This window comes from Mytilus trossulus, chromosome 8 (assembly GCF_036588685.1).
Source record: "Mytilus trossulus isolate FHL-02 chromosome 8, PNRI_Mtr1.1.1.hap1, whole genome shotgun sequence".
In the NCBI taxonomy this organism is placed as follows: Eukaryota; Metazoa; Mollusca; class Bivalvia; order Mytilida; family Mytilidae; genus Mytilus; species Mytilus trossulus.
The window spans coordinates 52,020,923-52,038,730 of record NC_086380.1 but is presented as its reverse complement, the minus strand read 5'-3'; the positions used below and the strand labels follow the sequence as shown (position 1 = coordinate 52,038,730).

The 17,808-nt window shown below is 30.0% G+C and overlaps 1 protein-coding gene across 1 annotated transcript; it reads left to right on the top strand.

The window, feature by feature from the left end:
* Positions 1–20: 20 nt before the first annotated feature.
* On the top strand, positions 21–16,780 carry LOC134681119 (N-acetylglucosaminyl-phosphatidylinositol de-N-acetylase-like). Its single transcript, XM_063540554.1, has 7 exons — positions 21–293; positions 5,611–5,710; positions 6,372–6,462; positions 10,407–10,474; positions 11,157–11,188; positions 11,940–12,070; positions 13,162–16,780. Exons 1-7 carry the CDS (start codon positions 41–43, stop codon positions 13,276–13,278), a joined length of 792 nt encoding a protein of 263 aa, XP_063396624.1. The 5' UTR covers positions 21–40; the 3' UTR covers positions 13,279–16,780.
* The last annotated feature ends 1,028 nt before the right edge of the window (positions 16,781–17,808 follow it).

Here is a 17,808-nt window from a genome sequence, read left to right as displayed (position 1 = left end):
TTCCTACCTCGTCCCAATATTAGACATGTCATAAACAAACATGGCGGGATGGAAGGAAGTTTTTGAAATATTTTGTCAACAAAACACCTTAACTGTTATAGCGTTTACATATTTTGTCATATGCATCATAACATATTTTGCTTTCATTTGGAGGAAAGTAAAAATCCCCAAATTTCCACGCAAAATACTGCTGATCACAGCTCACCCAGACGATGAGTGCATGTTCTTCTCTCCTACAGTTCAGGCAGAAACTTCTAAAGGAAATTTTGTATATGTGCTGTGTTTATCAAAAGGTTAATGATACTCAAATGACCTTTGCTATTTGCTATATTTTGCTTATTGCTATTTTGAAATCTTAATCTGGATCCGTTTGCCCAAAAAGATGTTCACGCCATATTTATGTTCTCCCCCATTTATGTATCCTACCGTAGTCTAAAATTGTTCATCTTGTCAGTTCCTTAGGTATTTGTGTTTGAACATAACACACGGGGAAAATCTGCATTGATGTCAATACGGTAATTCCGGCGTAGAAAAACAGTGCAAATTACGTTTTTTCTGCACTTTTGAGTAAAAAACATTTATGAAGGTAAGTTTTCATTGTTGTTCTCAATTATTGACAAAAAATGCCAATTTTCTAATGCCCGTTTCAATCCCGACTTCCGAATGTTTAAAAACATTCTAGAACTTCACAAAATCCCATTTCCGGCCTCCATTGCTTTTGTGTACATTCCATTCAGCGTCATCAATCTTGTGGCAGACAATACAGGTCTAGCAAATCGTATTTTTAGGAATTTAAAAATGACATGCTCCTTATGTCTTTCGCTATTTTCCCGCGAAAAAAGCCCAACCAAAATGAAAGGAAAACTATATGAAAAAACGATGCCCATGCCATAATTTTGAACAGGCACATAGAGTTGGTTAATAAAAAACAATTTACATTTATTTTTCTTTGAATTTTCTTTTTATTCATTATAAAAAGATCGATATTCTGACCATCATGACTGTAGGTAAATATTCATACAAAATTCCCTTGATGTCAAAAGGGATGGCAAAAAAAGAGTTTTCCTGTTGAATAAAACCCAGAACTATTTCAAACTATTTTGAAGCAATATCCCACAAAGAAATAACGTAATTGCCGTAGACTGAAAAATCCCCTAATTGACAGTAGAGCAATTTGATTGGATATAACGAATTGACATCACATGATTTTGACGCCATTGAAATTTTAATGTAAACAAACAAGGTCAGAAGGTTCAGTATGGGACAGCATCGTACATTTAGTTACTGACAAACAATTACGAGTTACTAAGCTTGACAATGCATGGTTATAAAAAATGAAGCTAAGTCTACAGAAAAAATAAGAAAAAAAATAGCCTTAGTATAACGACTTATCATTACACCTGGATACATGTACGCTCCCATCGCTAGGGTGGTAATGAAATCTTAATCCGCGTCTGTTTGCCCAAAAACACGTTCACTCTTATTTATGTACGCTACAATTGGTAGGGTGGTAATGATGGTACCTACATGACAAGTAACGTTAAACAATTTTGTCAAATGAAGTTAACAGTAAATTTGATGCATGACGATAAAACATACACTTTCTTTAAGAAGATTTGAAAATCTATTGACTTTGAGGAATCTCGTTGATATTTTAGAAAAATGACTGTAACAATAATTATTTAGGACCTATGACAAATCAGGATAGGGATATTTTGATGAATAATGGTACAATTTTAACCAATTTGATGTTAACAGTAGCCTCAAATGACCGTTTGAGACCTGATTTTATAGGGCATTACTACCCTCATCCACATTTGCCCCTTTTACATTTGCACCCTACACTGAACACATTTACACCAAAGTCTATGGAACGCCACGACTGCCTTATGTTAATAATCAGCATTATACGCAGTGTTCACAGCATTATATGAAGTGATCACAGCATTATATGTAGTGCTCACAACATTATATGAAGTGATCACAGCATTATATGCAGTGCTCACAGCATTATATGCAGTGTTCACAACATTATATGAAGTGCTCACAACATTATATTAAGTGCTCACAACATTATATTAAGTGCTCACAACATTATATTAAGTGTTCACAACATTATATTAAGTGTTCACAACATTATACGGTTTTTGTTGTATGATGAGATTGATGTATGATGAGATTTATGAATGATGAGATCATTCGGTAAACTTCGTTTTTTAGCGGAAATTACCGAATCCATAATTGGTAAATTACGGTAATGCCCAGCAAACAAATTTAAAAAGTTATTAAAATCATGTTATCATAAGGTAGCATACAATATTTAAAACTGATTGAAATAAGTAAGAAAAAGATGAAACTGAGAGGTGAATGATTGAAGTAGTTCTGTTCGTCGTAAGAAATACGAATGGCAAAATGTAAGTTAAATAATAAAAAGTTTATTTAATGAAATATCGTAGGAAAATTTGTATGATATATTCTCGAGTTCATTTCCTACTGAAGAAATTTAGCAAGGTGCCACTTTATAGTCCGTACTCAGTTTTAAAAAGCTTAATTACCTTTTAAATAAAACAGTCAGCTTTCTAAAACACATAGGTGCCATATTACGCTAGCTTATATATGTCATGATAGAGTCATTTTTGGCATCGATTTTCAGAATTTGGCATTTTTACATGAATAAGTATCTAACAGATATAGAAAATGCAGTTTAAAGCATTTCACTGTAGGTGTTAAACGTAACTTTACATCAATTATTCCATTTTTTTACAAGCTTTTTAGCACGGCGAGTACTAAGATTGTCTTCTAAATATGATCAGCAGTCTTATATAGAAATTTAAACTTTCATAGAAAAAATTACCCTTTCAAGACCCTGTTTAACATTTTCATTTAAAGTTATCATCTCTTATGAAAATTGAGTTTGTGGGGATGAATAAAACGTTTACTACGTTTGTTCGTCAGTTTGCACGGTACATACATGTATATATATAAAAGTGGTATGCTTGCCAATGAAACAACTTTCCACAAGAGACAAAATGACATCACAGAAATTTTAAACAGCTAAACGGCCACAGTACGACCTTCAACAATGAGGAAAGCCCATACCGGATAGTCAGCTATAGAAGGCCCCGAAATGATAAACGAAATATATTCCTAATTTATGTACAAACAAACGATCGAAAAACTAACATGTATATAACACATTAATTAACAAACGACAACCACTGAAATAAAGGCTCCTCCTGACTTGGGACGGCCACATATATGCAAAATGTGGCGGGTTTTAACATGTTAGCGGGATGTTGGTATCCTCCCTCTAACCTGGGACAGTGGCGTAACAGAACAACATAAGAACGAACTATGAAAATCAGTTGTAAAAGGCTTGTTAGTTTTCTCGTTTGAATTGTTTTACATGGTCGTATCGGGGCCTTTTATAGCTGACTATGCAGTATGGGCTTTGCTCATTGTTGAAGGCCGTACAGTGACCTATAGTTGTTAATGTTTGTGTCATTTTGGTATTTTGTGGATAGTTGTCTCATTGGCAAGCATACCACATCTTCTTTTTTATATTAACTCATTAGATGGGTACAAATATAAATACATATGATCTAACAAGAAAATAGAGTGAACGTGCATGTGGGCGGGTACTTGTATATCCCAACAATAAAAAGACACTATAAGTACTGATCTGAGAGTATATATAACTAATATAGTACCATGCTGTTGATTAAAAATAACATCACTCCAGACCCTTTTGTTTTCCACATAATTAATAGTGCCAATAATTAAGAAGTTCCGGGTCGAATCGATACCAATAATATATTCACCTGTTAACTATTACATTATCTGTACGTTCCGCATCTGACAGGAGTACCACGAAAGCTGTATTTAAGATTTTGCTATATACACGGGTCGTAATCACAGGGTTGAAACTACTTAATTCAATCATTGTCACATTGTTCCCGATTGTAGTACTTTAATCAGTATGACTTTCTAAGATGACAATACGAATAATAAAAATCTGGACTTAAAATAAGGCGTATAGGTACAGCATGTACAGTTTTCAATTTGTTAGACGTAAAACAGCGAATCAAAGATTCAATTTTATTCATAACTCATAAAGGACAAAACTGTTGATTAAAAAATACTCCTTTCCAGAGACTTTTGTTTTCCAAACAAAATCAATAATACCAATATTAAATTGACAAGTTCCAGGTCGACGGGTTCAAACAGAAAGATGTTAAAAGCAGAGAAAACTTCATCTTATAATCGGCAAGACTTTATCAGATGACAATACCAATACTAAAATAAGGCATACGCATAGTTATATTCTTTAATTCAGTCACAGACCCGCGATATCACGGATGTGTTCTAGTTATATTCTTTAATTCAGTCACAGACCCGCGATATCACGGATGTGTTCTAGTAAATATATATACATGAGCCAAGGCTCCGTGTTGAAGGCCGTACTTTAACCTATAATGGTTTAATTTTTAAATTGTTATTTGGATGGAGAGTTGTCTCACTGGCACTCACACCACATCTTCCTATATCTATATATTAAGTTGTGAATATGGTGAAACTAATCCTCAAAATAAGTTTAAAATGCCCTGGTGTGGAATAAACTTGGGTTAAATTGATCATACTTCTTAATTTACTTATTTCAATCCGTTTTAAATATTGTATACTGCCTTAATGATCACATATATAATAATAACTGTTTAAATTTGTTTGCTGGGCATTAATTTACCGTAATTTACCAATTATGGATTCGATAATTTCCGCTAAAAAAAGAAGTTTACCGAATGATCTCATCATTCATAAATCTCATCATACATCAATCTCATCATACAACAAAAACCGTATAATGTTGTGAACACTTAATATAATGTTGTGAACACTTAATATAATGTTGTGAGCACTTAATATAATGTTGTGAGCACTTAATATAATGTTGTGAGCACTTCATATAATGTTGTGAACACTGCATATAATGCTGTGAGCACTGCATATAATGCTGTGATCACTTCATATAATGTTGTGAGCACTACATATAATGCTGTGATCACTTCATATAATGCTGTGAACACTGCGTATAATGCTGATTATTAACATAAGGCATTCGTGGCGTTCCATAAAAGTCTGTTCACACCCTTTGTATTGGGTTTGTGTTTAATAATTTTGTAAATTTAAGTTTTTGTAATATTTTATTTTTATAAAGTATGTTCCCTATTGGAAATTTGAAAACAAGAATTAAGTTTTTGGTAAGGGTTTTGCTATAAAACTTTTTTTCACTGTTTCAAAATAAAGTGAGATTCTGCTGAAATTGTTTTTCTGTTTGTTGAATAAAACTTAATCATGTTTTTAATAATACCACTGGCCTTTGTTTGTCTTGAAAGGTTTTATTTTTAGTTCATTTATATATTTGGGAATTGTAGTATGACATCAATTATCACATACATTGTAGTCATGATAGTGCAGCCCACACATGTAATCCCTTAATGTCTAATAGTTTTGTAAATTCCCGCACGCTGTATGTTATTCATTCTATAAATGTAATATTTTGTAACTATTGTATAATAATGTATTTGCAAATAATTTTGACTTACATTATAGGTGATTACTATAGAATTGGTGACAAGCGTAGAAAAGAACTGATAAAAAGCTGTAGTATGCTTGGAATTCCTGAAAGAAATGTACTCCAAGTAGATCATCCGTAAGTATAATTTGAAGTTGGAGACTTCAAATTCCTTAGTCTTCAGTATGGAAATAAAAAGTTTTCTATAATCATTTTAGAATCCTAGGCATACATGGCATAGGAATTCCTGGGTGAAAAATTAATCATGATATGAACTTATCACATTTCACAATGTGAACTTATATCACATTTTTTATTTTTCACTGTTTTCAGAACAAACCTTGCAAATCTTACTTCTTACTTTTATTTATCATATCTACGTGAACTTAGCTCTGACATTGTCATTATATAAATTAAGCATGTGGCAACTTTCCTACATTAATTATTGTTGAATACCACTTTCAACACTTTTGTGCTATTTCATGGCAGTCACTTTTTAACTGCTCTTGAGTGCCGACACATAACTAGGGTATGAAAACTTACAGTTAAAATTGGAATTGAGCGCCCTTGCCATGTGCCGGAATCAAACTCACAACCTCAGTATGGACAGTCTAGTGATAATATAGTTCAATTACTTAGACCATTAAGCCACCAATGCCCCTATATGGTTTACAGTATCTACAATAATATGAAATTAGTACATAGTTAGCTCCATCTTTCATTGTCTTTTCCAGCAAGTTTATTAGACAGTTTCATTTTATTTTGGTTTTAAGCATGCATCTTTCATTGTGTTTTCCAGAAAGTTACCCGATAGTCCAAGCATAGTTTGGGATGCCACAGTTTTACAGAAAGAAATAATAGCTGTTATATATGGACTACAACCTAATAAGGTAAAGTTATGAAGTCTGGATGATTCACAGGCTCACAGCATTCAAAGAGAATAATGGTTGTAAAATCTGAAATCTAAAATAAATCTGATCTTCTGCTGCAAATCAGAAGTAGACAAAGATCATGATTTTGTCAAAATAGACCAATCAAAAAGACAGCTCTTTTTGTTGTTCAGAATTCATTATTATTTAAGTCAGCAATTTTGTCATGATCACTCCTGGGTTTTTCATTTTTATATGACCGCAAATTTTGAAAAAATTTTCGTCGTATATTGCTATCACGTTGGCGTCGTCGTCGTCGTCGTCGTCGTCCGAATACTTTTAGTTTTCGCACTCTAACTTTAGTAAAAGTGAATAGAAATCTATGAAATTTTAACACAAGGTTTATGACCATAAAAGGAAGGCTGGTATTGATTTTGGGAGTTTTGGTCCCAACATTTTAGGAATAAGGGGCCAAAAAGGGCCCAAATAAGCATTTTCTTGGTTTTCGCACTATAACTTTAGTTTAAGTTAATAGAAATCTATGAAATTTTGACACAAGGTTTATAACCACAAAATAAAGGTTGGGATTGATTTTGGGAGTTTTATTTTCAACAGTTTAGGAATAAGGGGCCAAAAAAGGGCCCAAATAAGCATTATTCTTGGTTTTCGCACAATAACTTTAGTTAAAGTAAATAGAAATCAATGAAATTTAAACACAATGTTTATGACCACAAAAGGAAGGTTGGTATTGATTTTGGGAGTTTTGGGTCCCAACAGTTTAGGAATTAGGGGCCAAAAAGGGACCCAAATAATCATTTTTCTTGGTTTTCGCACCATAGCGTTAGTATAAGTAAATAGAAATCTATGAAATTTAAACACAAGGTTTATGACTATAAAAGGAAGGTTGGTATTGATTTTGGAAGTTTTGGTCCCAACAGTTAAGGAAAAAGGGTCCCAAAGGGTCCAAAATTAAACTTTGTTTGATTTCATCAAAATTGAATAATTGGGGTTCTTTAATATGCCGAATCTAACTGTGTATGTAGATTCTTAATTTTTGGTCCCGTTTTCAAATTGGTCTACATTAAGGTCCAAAGGGTCCAAAATTAAACTTAGTTTGATTTTAACAAAAATTGAAACCTTGGGGTTCTTTGATATGCTGAATCTAAAAATGTGCTTAGATTTTTGATTATTGGCCCAGTTTTCAAGTTGGCCCAAATCAGGATCTAAAATTATTATATTAAGTATTGTGCAATAGCAAGTCTTTTCAATTGCACAGTATTGTGCAATGGCAAGAAATATCTAATTTCACAATATTGTGAAATAGCAATTTTTTTTTTAATTAAGAGTTATCTTTCTTTGTCCAGTATATTAAGCAAGAAATATCTGCAAGAATTTTTTTTAATTGGAGTTATCTTTCTTTGTCCAGAATCAACTTAAATCTTTGTTATATACAATATACAATGTATATTCACTTTTTACTACCAACTGATAAATTTAAATAATCTTTACCATTCAGTGATAACAAGCAGTTTTTTTACATCATGTATTTAAATGAGTAGTAATTGTTGCAAACTCCATTAGAATATTTTAATTGAAATTAGTTTTAGAATAAGGGAAAGGGGGATGTGAATAAAAAATTGGGTTAAATTTTTCTCATTTGAAATTTCATAAATAAAAAGAAAATTTCTTCAAACATTTTTTTGAGAGGATTAATATTCAACAGCATAGTGAATTGCTTTAAGAGAAAACAAAAATTTTAAGTTCATTTGAATACATTCATTCTGTGTCAGAAACCTATGCTGTGTCAACTATTTAATCACAATCCAAATTTAGAGCGGAATCCAGCTTGAATGTTGTGTCCATACTTGCCCCAACCGTTCAGGGTTCAACCTCTGCGGTCGTATAAAGCTACGCCCTGCAGAGCATCTGGTTGCCATTTACCAAACAATTTTTAAATTGAGATAAGTATTTCTGATCCATTCCATCACTTCAATTCTTACAAGTTAAAAAAAAGTTATAAATTTCACCTGACAACATTTTGATGACAAGCTAGTTATTAGTCACAACACAATACAAGAGGTGCCTTGCTGTACCGGGTAATTAACTTATCCAACATGTCCAATGAGTTCATAAAAACTCAAATTAATTCATCAATATAGAAACAGTCAGTCCGCAATCCAATTTAATTTAATTTGAAAATTAACTATTACCAAAAAAATTCAATTCCATTGTTTCAGAATACATTCATGACATTTCTCTTATTCTGTACTATATAGTTTTTATTATCTGTTCCATATATTTTAGCTTTTATCGTTTTTCGTTCTATAAATTTTATATTTTTTTTAGTTAAAAATTGTAAGATAAATCATTTGGCAATTATTTATGTTAAAAAAAGCAATACCATTTGATTGGAAAACAATTGTTGGCACTGAAGATTCATTCAAAACTAAAGTTAAAGTTATAAATGATTTAAAAATTATGCACAGGGCAATTACTCCCTTAATAAGTACAAAAGAACTCTATGAATTATTGACATTGAAAAATAGTTGTGATAAACCAAATGGTTTTCTTATGTGGGAAAAAATATTTGATGAACATTTAAATTCTAAATTGAAAAATACTTTTGTTTTTATTTTTCAATATCTTACTGATAATAGATTGAAAATATTTAGATGGAAACTTATTCACTACATACTGCCAAGTAATGAACTATTAAAAAAGTGGAAAATTACTGAAGACAACTTATGTAAGCATTGTAAAAAAAAGGAAGACTATGAACATTTTTTTGTCAATTGCTCATATAATAATGACTTTCTAAAAATAATAATGAAATTAATGAAATCCCTAGGTATTGAAAAAGACATTATAAGCCTTGAAAATTTAGTAACAGGGTACAAAATTGAAGATTCAGCATACTTTGATATTAATTATATATTAACTTTAATATCCTTCTCAATATACAAATCACATTTTGCCTCAGAAAAGAAGACAAAAAAAATAAACATTTTAAAAATTTTCCAGAAAGAAATTTCAGAAATAATTGAAATAAACAATTTTAATAACAAAAAAACTAAACAGATACTCATAAAAACAAATAGATTCATTGCAAAGATTCAATTGAATCAGGACTAAGCTATGTATGAAGCACACAACATTGTGTACAAAATTGTTTCTTGTACACAAACCAAATATGGCAATATTTATGATCAAGTTCAACCATGCATGATCAATGTTTGTAAGCATGTTCAGCCATGCATGAGTCACCACATGTAAATTATACAGCATTTTTTTTATATTTTAAAATGTGTATTTACAATGATAAAAAAAAAAGTTATACTATAAACAGTATATCCGTACGTTTATTAATTAATGTGGAAAAATAATGTATCATTTCGCATGTCGAGTGTTTCAACTTGTTACACTTAAATTACCTATTTGTGAATTACACACATACATTTCGACAAAAAAGATCAGTAGATAACTAAAGAAAATTTGAATAGTAAATTCACCATATATAATCGTTAAATCCAGTGGATAATATTTATATAATTTAGACACACATCCAAACTATACCCGATAACGCACATGCGAAAAACAACACATACTGTGCCCAATACTAATGGAAACACGGATCATACTGATAACGGAGTTGATTCCGGAAAAAATAAATACTATGAAAAAGAGAAACAAAATGTAATGTATGTGTATAATCACATTAATTTATAGAATATATTTTGTGAAAAATTTTATGTTATGAATACTAATATTATGAATAAATAATACCTTGCCAAATAGTGCTTCCCTTAACTATTTGGTAAGCTAACATGAGGGATACTAAGTTAAAGCTGTAAACTTAGTAATTTGTTACAGCAAAATTGCAATAAAGATATTGTTACGTTGGAAAAAAAAAAAAAAAGATAAATCATTTGTTGCAACCATGAATGATGATTGTTATATATTTTCAGGTCATTACATTTGACAGTAATGGAGTAAGTGGACACAAAAATCACACTGCTCTTTATCATTGTATACAGTAAGTAATATGTGTTTCATTTTACATTTAAATAAATTAAAGCTATTGTTCTGTTTTAAACACTTTTATTGTCATCATTTATATATTTGCTTATTGTACATGTCAAAATAGAGTGCACACGTTTTTTATTCTACAGTTCTTTCAAGATCCAGTAAAAGTACATGTGTATGTACATGTGTTTGTTTGATTTTCTTATTAAAATTAAGTTAATTTGATTAGGCATTCCTCAAATGTAATATTTAAATGGAAGCTTAATAGTTACCCCTTTTACTCAGAATTTTGATCTGCTAAAGGTTATTGAACAGGCTTCATTTTCTAACCCAGTGATTCAAGAAATTTAACCTATAAGTCCTGCAGATCTGAAGCTCGTTCTTATATGTGTAAGCCTAGAATTATTATTAAAGAGACATTCCAGTAAGCATCAAAATCAGTTGACCATGGCTATAATCAGATTTAGTTCATATAATGTAATTATGGAGACTGTGCTACTAAACTTTGAAAAATATGTAAATTTTTATTAAAGAGTTATGTCCTTGGATGCCATAACAACTTCAGTTTAAAGAAAGTTCCGAATCACATACTTTTGTATCCAGAGAAACAGATTCAAACAGTTAATTATATGAAATGATTGATAATGCATGTTCCATAAGCTAATGAATGACTATCTTATTTTGTTTTTTAGGGATATTTGTGGGAAAAATAGAATGCCTAACCGTAAGTATTATGTGAATCCTGTACAAGTACATGTATATAAATACTATAGAAGATGTGGTATGAATTTCAATGAGACACACATACTGAATGTCGTAGGGTTAAACAATCGGGCACTAAACCCTCCACCTTACTTGGGACAGTGGTGTAACAGAACATCCTAAGAAGCATGAAAATCAGTTGAAAAGGGCTAAACTCAACAAAACAAAAGGACACAAACTAAAGATCTGAGAGTATTCTCAGTTGCCGAAAACTAGTTAAAAAACAATTGATAACAACAAATATAATAAATCATGCATCTAGGACTATTTTTTCTTCGTAAATAATAAGATAAAACCTATGAAATGATGTACAATTATCATGACTTTAATTGTCATGTAAGTGTTAGATGGACCTGTAAACTTTTGTGTTTTTGATATGACTGGAGAAAAGTTGCATTACAAACTTGTTAAATATTTATCTTAGCTTATATATAATTAAGGCTTTATATGTTACCGGTATGTTTGTTATGTTGACATTTACTATGATTAATCAAACTTTATGAATTATATTTACCAATGGATTTAATGAACTCTTTATAACTTTCATTTAAAGTCACTTTACTGTAAAATATTTCGTAAATCATGTAAATTATAGATTGTTTGTTTTAACCAAAATAACATTGATTTCCTCACACAATGATCTTCTATATTTCTCCAGAAGCATCTTACTACATTTAAAAACCTTCCACAAATATATTTCTTTTTTTTTCTAGATACCAGAGTATTTGTTTTAAAGACTACTTCCATTTTAAGAAAGTATTTATCCATATTAGACCTACCTTTAGCTTATCTTACATCCAAGAGAACATTTGTATCAACTCCACTGAAGACATTTTATGCATGGGTAAGAATGGTAGATTAAGGAGGGATTGAACCACTAGCCATTTCTGATTTTGAAAAAAGTACTTGTTTTCATTTTGATGTAAAAACTGTCATTACATTTTAATTTGACATGTTCTGATTTTATTATGAAATATTTTCTGGTGCAAAAATAATATTAGCAACGACTGAACTTTTCTGAGGACCTAAATTCACTCTTGTGTGTTTACCTGTTATGAATAGCATTCAACAATAAAATAAGGAGATAACTGTATTGTATTTGAAGCTCTGAGTGCATCAATTGGTGTGATTTGATGGTCTCAAATTAGGTTTAATGGCAACATGTTAGCAGTGCCAGTAAACTGATATTTGTGACCATCAAATCACAAATTGATGCCGACCCGTCAGAGGTTAAAATACAATATTGTTATCTCCATTCTAACAAAACTAACAGAAAACAGCGTTAAATCCTAATTTAAAATCTGTCATATATCTTCTGCGCTTGCACATACATTTTCATTGCATCAATTATGAATCGATGTCATGAAAGTTTGTGACATTTATTAATATCCAACCAAAATGAATATTACAAACCATGTTGCATTATTATATTTGAAAGAAACTAAAGATCTGCCATCAACACAATATTCTACCCAAAATCTCATGTAATTCTTTACAAATTTATATGTCCTGAACAAATACATCCTATCACTATTTGTTCGCCATTAATAAACACCACAAAAGTTCCTATAAATTGTTGACATCATAATAGAAAATATCTGACGCAACAATTGAAAACTTATTGTTGTATGATGTCAAAAGTTCAAGCAGAACGAGTTCCTGTGTCAATCGGAACAGATTTCCCAATAGTGTTAAGGTGTATTGTTGGGAGGGTGGCATTCTATTTTGTCTATTTTGTGGAGAAATTATGCATGCAGGGTACATAATTTGTTTGGTTTATTTCTTAAATTTTAAAGCTAGAACTTTTATTCCTAGAGGATGTGTATGCACCCTTAAAATGTTTTCATATTATTATAATAAAAGAAAGTGTAAATAAATAATTATGTCTATTATCATGACTAACCGTATTATATGAATGTGATTTGTTTATTTTAGAGAGCCATGTTTGCACACAGAAGTCAGTTAATGTGGTTTAGATTTCTCTATCTGATTTTCTCCAACTACATGTTTGTTAATTCACTGCAAGAAGTCTGTCACCATGGAGATTGTTAAACAGACAATTTTAACCATAGCTGCAAAATAGCAATGTTTTCACAGAATAGCTTCAAGATGGCCATGTTTTCACAGAATAGCTACAAGATAGCCATTTTTTCGCAGAATAGCTGCAAGATAGCCATGTTTTCACAGAATAGCTAAAAGATGTTTTCCAAGATATTAGCTGCAAGAAAGTCATGTTTTCAGATATTAGCTGCAAGAAAGCCATGTTTTCACAGATACATTGTATTAGCTTTTGTTGTTAAGTTTATTATTCTGCTCTAGGCTACATATTTGTTAATGCATTTAAACAGTTTGTAATGCTGAAAAGTGTTAGACATAGGTTTTGCAGTCATGTTTTTTTGTGTTAGCAGTTTGAACAAGTTTGTAAGTTTGTTAGGTAGGGACAACCTAACAATGTACTCTTAGGCAAAAAGTATGAAAAATGTTATTGGTTACATTTATTCATATAAGGGGTCATCCATAATTGTCAACCACTTTCCAAAGTTTACAAAACATACACTTGTGGGAGGGAGCTTAAGAATCAACATTTTTACTGTACACTATTAAAAAAAAATAATATAAGTCAGATATGTTTCAGTTTATTTTCAATGCAAATTTTTATGTTAAACTAAAACATAATAGACAGAATCTTCTCCTTATTAAGACTGATTGATTCTGAAAATGGTTGATGTACACTTTTTGAGTGTATGTTTTGTTTACTTTGGAAAAAGGTTGACAATTATGGATAACCCCTAAACAAATATGACTGTTTCTGACCCTTTAATTGAAAATCAGATGTTTATCCTTTTAGCTAACAAGGAAATCAGGGATAAGTATATCTTTTCAATAAATCCTTTGTTCAGTGCAATACACTTGTTAATTTTGATGGTCTTTGACTTCAGGACTTAATTTTTACATCTTTAGTGACCATTTAGATTTCATAGTTAATGTGCAATATAATTGTTTAAAAGATAAGTCATTCCTCTTTTTATACATATTTTCATTTCTCTCTTATTTAAGCTATTGTGTTGATGTTATTAGTTGATGTCTTTAATATTTAATGATTTAGATTTTTAATGTATTAGTACTGCATGCCCATTTGGTATATAAAGACTAAATGTCTTTTGTTGTTTTTTTGTGTTTTTTGGATGTTGACTGTTGTTTCATCAATATATATCTGACATCCTCGTATTTTATTTGAATATATTTTCAATAAATGTTCCATCAGTATTAGTTTATTTACATACTAAGTACCTGACCAAAAGTATTGGTCACCTTTATTTTTTTGCTATCTATTCATATGAAAACACATTTATGTTGGATTTTGATCAACAAAGCCTTAAAAGAAGCAGAATTGTCTAAAGTATGTTTGTTTATTTGGTAATAGTTTGTCCTCAGGTGTTTTTGTTTTCTCTTGATATAAACACATACAATATTTTTTTATAATTTAATTTGGTTGAATATATAGCGAATTTCTGAACAGAAAATAATATTTTGTGTTTATTTTGTAAAAAAATAAAAATGATCCACAAAACAATATATAACCAAATAAAAAAATAAACATGTGACAATTCTGCTTCTTTTGGTTCCAAGTTGCTTAATATCAAACCAAAAATGACCCCAAAATATTTTTTTGAAAAAAGTAGTTCATATACAATATATATAGTAAAATATCTCAAGTGATGAACACTCTTGGCCACACTCTATGTTTAAATCAAAACCCACTCATGTCAAAATTGATCATGTTGATTGTAGCAATTTTAGATATTTGAAATGTGTTATTGATGTTTTAAACCAATTATTTGTTTTGTCAAATATTATTACTAACTTCTATGCAATTAAGGAATACAAGATGTTTTACGTGACATTTTTATGTTAAAAACCCTTATCATCTTGATTAAATTTTCATTTCTTGTACATTTTTGTGTACTTGGTACAATATTTTTGCTGATGTGGCATTAATCTCTTATCAATCAATTTATTATTGCTATAAGTAAAAGATATTTTGATTGTTGTTTTTTTCTCTCCATTATGATTGATTTTTGATACATGTGCAGCACTAGAATCTATATAATCCACGCAAAATCAGAAAACTTTGTTCAAAATGTATAAAAGTCCAAGATTCTAAAAATGGATGTCTTTAAATTATACTGACTGTTATGGCAGCCAGACATTTATGTGTCCACACTTTTAAATATTTAATATCACAACTGAATTTTACTGATCACTCCATTTTAATGTGTCCCAATTGTTGTGTGAATGAGATGTTTTGTATTTACACCTTTTTATCATCACAACATTTTATTGTCATGTATTTTACCTGAGATAGATATTTCTTTGTTTCTTCTATGTTTACAAACCACAGCATTTTTTTAAATTTTGTGCATTAGTTAAATGATCTATTCAACCACCATTCTGTGATCTCTGTTTTTATAAAACTTGTATTACTTTTACTTTTATCAAATACAGTTTTCATTTTCATTTATGAAGGCTACATATGAAAAAATAATAGTTCATTTTTTTGCAAATTTTATTTATGTTTCACCCCTTAGAAATATTGTGATCCTTGAAATACATATTGGCGAATGAGTGTGAATTTTGAAAATTTTAGATGTACTTAATATAATCTATAAATATTGAGACCTTAAAAGGCCTTTCATTTCTAAATTTTTTATATCCCTTGTTATTTTTCAACTTTTTATATAACACTAGAATTAAAGAGAGAAATATCACATACTTTGAAGGGGAGGTAATCCATCTTCTCGCTTAACTTTTTTTGTGTTGATTCTTTTTATTATTATAGTTCCAGGAATATTTTTGTTCAGTATTTGGTATAATTTATTCAACTATGTAAAATATATTAAATTTATAAGCTAAATTAAATATTGATTAGTTCAAGGGAAAAAGTACAAGTTACAATGCTTTACAAAGGGAAATAACTCCAATGTCAATCAAACATCCATATACTCTACCTCTGTTGGAAGCAGTTCAGTTGTATTTTAACTTCTTATATATTATTTGTGAATATAATTTAATATTTAATACTCAAAATGTCTATTATGGTAACAGGTTGTGGTTAATATTGTCAGGTAATGGTAATTATTCTATGTTTTCCTAAATGTTGGAAAGCTTAACAAATTAGTATTCTATCTATCCACATGCATGTTTGAAAAAACATATTTTTCAGACTTAATATTATTGTTGTATATAAAAATTTTAGTATAATGTATTGCAACCTTTGTTGCTGTCGATGAAATATTTTGTGAACACAGATATTAATATATCTTCGCAGTAAAACTTTATTATACTTTATAATAAATAATTTAAATAATTGAGCATCGTAAAATATTTTATTATTATGAAGAGATGCAAAAACAGGTGTCTACTTTGTTTTGCAACCATTTCCTAATAAAATAAAAGAGCATATGATCAAAGAATTCAATACATATCAATCAACCTTTTAATTTTTTTTACAAATTTATGTAATTACAATTTTAATTTATTTATTTATCATATATCTAAAGTCATTATAACTAATATATAATTTTATATGTAATTTTTGCTTAAATAAATTTTTAAAACAATTATTTCTGGTTGATACAACACACAGTATTGCAGGTGCTATTATTTCACATCATACCAAGGCATGAATAGATATAAGAAGATATAAAACGATGTGGTATGAGTACCAATGAGACAATTCTCCATCCAAGTCACAATTAGTAAAACTTAACCATTTTAGGTCAAAGTACAGTCTACACAGAGCTTGAAGAAGTCCACTTCACATTATGTCAAATCTAACCAACATTTTAAATAAAAAATATTTCATGTGCCGTGACCAATAATGTTTAGTCCAATTTCAGCCAATTGATTGCTGTTTAGATCTTGAATATTAACTAGTGACCTTCAAATCTGCATGTTTTTCAACAAAAGGATTTGTACAAAATTAGATTAATACCTTATAAGAAATAGTTCTGAAAAGAAAGAAAATCAGGTCAACTTGGAGTTACTGCTACTTAAACTATCAAAACATGCCATCTGGAATCCAAAATTCTAGTAATTTTAGTTGATCAATTGATGTTGTGATCTTTACCTACATAGCTCTGTGTTCTCCCCATGATTTTTAGATAGCACCTGTGTAATCAATGCAGCAAATAAGATATAAACATGGAAAATAATTTACATTGCGTTTCAACACCTCCTTATGGCTAGCTTCCAAAGAGTTTCTTCTTTTGTTATTCATTTGAGTTCCTATCAAACTAACTAAGCAAAAACTTTGAAAATGAAAATTGTTAATTAATTCAAATTCTCTTGACCATGACTTAGGGACAGGACCTCAAAGTAGTTGTCAGACTGATATGGACTGATCGTAATGAAACTTTATACAACATATCATTGATCTACCACAAGTATTTCCTATCAAACTAACTTATGCACAACACTTTACATTGAGTAATGGTAATTACTGAAAGTCACTGGACATGATCTATGTAATTGTATGAAACCAAGTCAAATTAAATGCCATGATTTTGAAATTCTCTGGTT